We start from the raw sequence: 5,941 nt of genomic DNA, 5'->3' as shown, positions 1-5,941 counted from the left end.
AGGTAAATAACAATGTTCCAGTTTATATATTACTAGTTTCTAGGTAAATAACAATGTTCCAGTTTATATATTACTAGTTTCTAGGTAAATAACAATGTTCCAGTTTATATATTACTAGTTTCTAGGTAATTAACACTGTTCCAGTTTATATATTACTAGTTTCTAGGTAAATAACAATGTTCCAGTTTATATATTACTAGTTTCTAGGTAAATAACACTGTTCCAGTTTATATATTATTAGTTTCTAGGTAAATAACAATGTTCCAGTTTATATATTACTAATTTCTAGGTAATTAACACTTAAAAATGTACTTACTAAGAACGGAGAGAAAGGATTCCTTACGAAAGAGAATCATATAACCTTGAAGAATATGGCAGATAAGGTCTTGAAGCTGTAATTATTGAATGTATCAATACAGTTTAAAAGAACTAAAATTATAACCTTGAAGAATATGGCAGATAAGGTCTTGAAGCTGTAATTGTTGAATGTATCAATACAGTTTAAAAGAACTAAAATTAACAACAAAAATTTATATTATTGGAAGCATACTGTTGAATATCTAAACATATTTTGTGTAATTTAATTGTTTTAGTGTAAAAAACTTCACGAATGATAATAAACCCTGCAAGTGATTTTGTTACAAAATTAAATTTATAAAAAAAAGCCAAAAGCATATAATTCATTAAAAAAATCTATATTGTAGACTATTGTAGATATGACCTGTTTTTGTTAATGACAATGATATTCCTTTTACTTTTCCCAAACCAATTCCCTACAAAACTTACAATGATTTTTTAAAAATGAAATAACTAACATATATACACAGAAAACAAAAACATACAGTAGGTAACATCAGTACAAAACAGAAGAGGATTTGTGGATTTAAAGAAACATCAGTACTACATATGCTTTTGAAAAGACAAGAAAGTTAAAATGTTGCCCTTGGCCATTTACGAACTGTTGGGATGTCATCGATATCCCAATTTCTTCCTTCTCACAAAAGAAGTATTTAACCAAGCTGCACTAAAAGTAGTACAAATATTCACAATTTAATTTAGTATCCAATTTAGGCTTAATAAAGTTGTATAATTCGAGTTAGTAATTTCTATCATTTTTAGGTTGTGAAGTTTCCAAATTTTGTTTTGAGAAACTGTTTTGAAAAACATTAAAAATACTTCCCTTCATCTTAAAGTTATTTTATTTTTAATGTTGATCAATAAGTTCCAGTCCTTTCAACTTGATGACATGATTTAACTTTTTCTTCTTTACAACTGCAGTAGTCACTATTTTAACTACAAATTATAAATAAGACAGTAAAACCTAACAAAAATTTATTGGTGACCTAGGTCTTCATCTTTGGCATCACTATTACTTTTGTCAAGCTATGTATTTTAATTTTTGCTATTAAACAATATTCTTAGTTGAGATCAATTTATATGTAATAAATAAGGTTTATTTTCAATAAATAATAAGTTCATTTTATCTGTATGTATTGTTTGAATATGATAAATAATATTCAATACAAGAATATTTTACCAGCACCTAGCATACCCTAAACCTAACTAAGCTTACCTGATGTTTTGTCATAAAGAAAATTTTTGTAGCATCCAAATTTAACTTGAAAACATTTTGAAGAATGAAAAAATGTCTAAAGAAGATAATAAAAATTCCCGGGTCTGTGACTTGTTTAGAAAAAAATTTCTTCTAAACTTCTCATTTGTTTACTTCTAAGGGAGCACCAGCTAGTCAATGTCTCGAGAAAACATAAATTACTGCTCAAACTACTTTATTTCTCTACATTAACATAAACAGTTTATAATTTGCTCTATCTAATCATATTTAAATGTTGGCTATAGCTATTTTCAAAGCTGAGATTCATCAGTAAATGTTTAGACCACATGCTGTGACATAATAAAAGAACAGCAACGAAAGGTTGTAGTAATAAAACCACGAAAAGAGAAGGATAATCATGTGAGAAACAAGACACAAATTATTATATTCTTATGAGTTGATATGTATCTTAGCAAATATAAACCTATATTTTGCGATAGGCACAAATATACAAAGAGAAGGAGAATCATGTGAGAAACAAGACACAAATTATTATATTCTTATGAGTTGATATGTATCTTAGCAAATATATTTTGCGATAAGCACAAATATACAAAAAAAATCAATAAATACATTTTTTAAAGAGAAATTACAGTTGCAACTTTTTTTTTAATTTATATTTTACAGTAAATGATTTTATGAAATGACATAATACCTATTCTAAAATATTTTTTAGTTAAAAATGGCTGAAACAATTAGAATTATTACTTTCAACTTACATTTTGAGATTTGATGTGCACTAGACATTTGAAAGGTGCACACTGGTCGTGACAGGATTAATAAACGTGCAATGATTCTGACATGGAACAAATGTATATACTCATTTTACATTTATCTAGAAAACACCAGGTGAGATTCAGAATGTTGATGCCAAACAAAATCTGAGGTTGTTGAGTAGTTGTAATCGATATATTTTTACAACAATAGAACTCACTGAAGACATTGCTTCTCATTAACAATACTCAATACTTGAGGAGACAGATTAAACAAATACACTATAGAAACAAAAATTAAAATGTACAACACTAATAGCTGGATCAACTTTGCTGAACAACGATACATTCCACAAGCAAGGAATAAAATTAATTATGTAATCATAAATAACTGCTATAAAAAAACAAATAACCTCAATAAAATTAAATACAAAAATACACTGGTGAAAAGCCAAGCATATTTTGTCTACTTGAATCATGTTAGTGTAGAAAAGCCTTACGAATAACAATAAATAATATAAAACTCTCATTTCAATACCTATGCCAAGTAGCATAATTTCAAGCAATAAGCTGTTAAATAGAGATTTTAAGATATTAAACTGGAAATCAGACTTCTATTTTTAGGAAAAGACCCCTTCCCTACAATGTTTTGTGGTAAGGACAACTCCAGAGTTTTAGTAAAGATATGCACATTCTCCATGACTCATGATAAAGGATCTGATCTGCACTGTAGTGCATATCTACCAGGCTCTAATTCTGTAACAGTGAAAACCCAATACATATAATAAAAGCAATAAAATCTCTCAGTTTTGTGTAACGTGACATATGCACTATAAACAATGTCGAAATTTGGCATAAAAATAGCTTGAAGTATAAGGGAATATTCATGTACATGTAAGCCTAAACAAAAATGTAGTTTACTAAAATAGCTTGAAGTATAAGGAAGTAGTCATGTACATGCAAGCCTAAACAAGAATGTAGTTTACTAAAATTGCTTGAAGTATAAGGGAATATTCATGTACATGTAAGCTTAAACAAAAATGTAGTTTACTTAAATAGCTTGAAGTATAAGGAAGTAGTCATGTACATGTAAGCCTAAACAATGTAGTTTACTAAAATTGCTTGAAGTATAAGGGAGTAGTCATGTACATGTCAGCCTAAACAAGAATGTAGTTTACTTGCCCTTTTGACACATATGCTTCAAAGTTTTTTCACTGAAGGCACTTGAAATAAGAAATAAATTTTGTCAACCCCTAACAGGTGCCACACCCACCTTCCATAGTTAACATTGAGCTTTACAAGTTACACGTGCTTTCAACATTTATGTTTTTATACTTGTTAGTAAGAGCTCATTTTACACTGTAATCCAACAATGGTTATTTAAAAATTAGTGCTATGTTGTCGGCCTCAGGTAGATGCAACTGCTCATACTATTGTTGGCTGCTTCGTTCAAGATAGCTCTTCAGTTGTTTATAGTTATAGTTAAAGAGACAGTTAATTTGCATCTTGGTTTAACTTTTATATTTTAGTTAATTATGCATTATTTATGTTTTAAAATTCATATTTGAAGGGTTTAATAATTTTTATAAAATAACCAGAGCTTCCTTTCACTCTGTAAGGCTTACATTACCAAGTGTGTATAAAAAGATTTTGCTGGAGGCTAATGTATCTCTGCCGTTCATACCCTTCTATTGCCCATGGGTACCCGTTGACATGTGTCAATATAAATATTAACCAGTGAAGAACAGGAAAGGAAAATAAAACATTATAAATAAACTATAAGTTAGAAGGTAAAGACATGAAATTATGCGTATGACCCAAAGAAAATATTTTAAGATTATTCAACAAAGAGTTAGAAGGTATGTAGATATTTGAATCTCATAATTTTAAGCATTTCATTGTACGTTATGCTTATGATAATAGCTAGAGTCGTTGATTTGGTAGATAATGGAAAAATGATATAAATATTTACCTTAAATTTTTTTTTTATATTCATTTAGGAAATTCTAGAGGTTATGCAAGTGAAATGTGAAAACTTTAACATAATAAACATTATTTTTATACGCAAAATGAAAATCCCCTTGCAGGTGAACTAATTAGAGTCTGAGTGCAAATAGCTACATTAAATAACAAATTTTATAAGAAATATTAGAAAAAACGAAAATTAAATATTATATTTTTCTTAAACTACATACTTTTATGAAAGTTTGCGACAAGTTTTAAACGTCATACGTCATCATTTCTGACAGAGAAATAATAATAATAAAAATAAAACAAAAAGTAAAGGTTTTTAATCTTATTTCTTCATCCCCATAGATACTGTTTGTAAACAATCGCAATACTGTTGGTTAATTTTGTTGTTGTTTTCGCTTCACGCAATTAGAAGATTATTTTAAATCTTGTATTCGCTAATGTGTCAAATTATCGTTATTTTCTCATGCCTGATGATGACCTAATTAGAATGTCAAAACGTTACTTGGCCATATTTATATGTACATGTGTATCTCTCTGTAATAAACATTTCACAAGTTAGAAACAATCTTATCCACTTAAAGACAGTTGCCTAATGTGCTTCAATCTGAAGCACGTTGTAGTTGTAGGGTTAAAACACTTACAATATAAGAAGTAAAAAGAAAAGGAAGAAAAAACTAAATTACAAAAATGCTTACCTGGGAGGCATCTATACAAGAAACAATGAGGTTTAACAGTTCTGCATTTCCAACAGCAATATTTGGAAACTGAAACAAAGAAATAAACTGATTTTTACATACTGAACTAGAAACAATATTTATATTATTTAGGTATAAATATTTGTCTACGTATTCATATACTGGAAGTTTGATGTTTGGTAGTCTTGCAAGTCTGGCCGGTACTCGGTTAAACAGTTGGTTCACACACATTAGTGGAGTGATAATTAATGGTTACACATTTAAAATACTGACTTAAGGTGATGCAAAACATTTTTAGGCAATAAATTTGCCAAATTACTTTTGTACTTTTTAGACAGATTTTCAAAGTTGTAATCCTACAAAGTGGGATGATCAGTGCTTACTTGAGTGTATATATCTGGTATGAGAAAACAAAACATTTGGACATCTTCTTCCTGGCACATCTGTGAAAAAAAAAACCTCTAATTGATCATATTGACACTTGAAGCATTACATATTACAAACTGAAAATGTAAACCCTCTAATTGATCATACTGACACTTGAAGCATCACATATTACAAACTGAAAATGTAAACCCTCTAATTGATCATGTTGACACTTGAAGCATCACATATTACAAACTGAAAATGTAAACCCTCTAATTGATCATACTGACACTTGAAGCATTACATATTACAAACTGAAAATGTAAACCCTCTAATTGATCATATTCACACTTGAAGCATCACATGTTAAAGACTGAGACTGTAAACTCTCTATAAGTCAGTCATACTGATATCTGAAGCATCACATGTTAAAGATTGAGACTGTAAACTCTCTATAAGTCAGTCATACTGATATCTGAAGCATCACATGTTAAAGACTGAGACTGTAAACTCTCTATAAGTCAGTCATACTGATATCTGAAGCATCACATGTTAAAGACTGAGACTGTAAATACTTTATT

The 5,941-nt window shown here is 28.9% G+C and overlaps 1 protein-coding gene across 1 annotated transcript in view; it reads right to left on the bottom strand.

Annotated features, from left to right (window-relative positions):
- The window catches only part of LOC106475798 (integrator complex subunit 3-like), a 12,538-nt gene extending 7,101 nt beyond the window's left edge, over window positions 1-5,437 (bottom strand). The window contains exons 1-3 of the mRNA XM_013936474.2: window positions 5,378-5,437; window positions 4,995-5,063; window positions 317-392 (exon numbers count right to left, since the gene is read on the bottom strand). Coding sequence (XP_013791928.2) covers window positions 317-392; window positions 4,995-5,063; window positions 5,378-5,437 — 205 coding nt within the window. The remainder of the gene's footprint in view (window positions 1-316; window positions 393-4,994; window positions 5,064-5,377) is intronic.
- Between the last annotated feature and the right edge of the window lie 504 nt (window positions 5,438-5,941).

Source organism: Limulus polyphemus, unplaced genomic scaffold (assembly GCF_000517525.1).
Source record: "Limulus polyphemus unplaced genomic scaffold, Limulus_polyphemus-2.1.2 Scaffold9189, whole genome shotgun sequence".
Classification (NCBI taxonomy): Eukaryota; Metazoa; Arthropoda; class Merostomata; order Xiphosura; family Limulidae; genus Limulus; species Limulus polyphemus.
The sequence above is the reverse complement of the archived record's forward strand: the minus strand, read 5'-3'. Positions and strand labels throughout refer to the sequence as shown.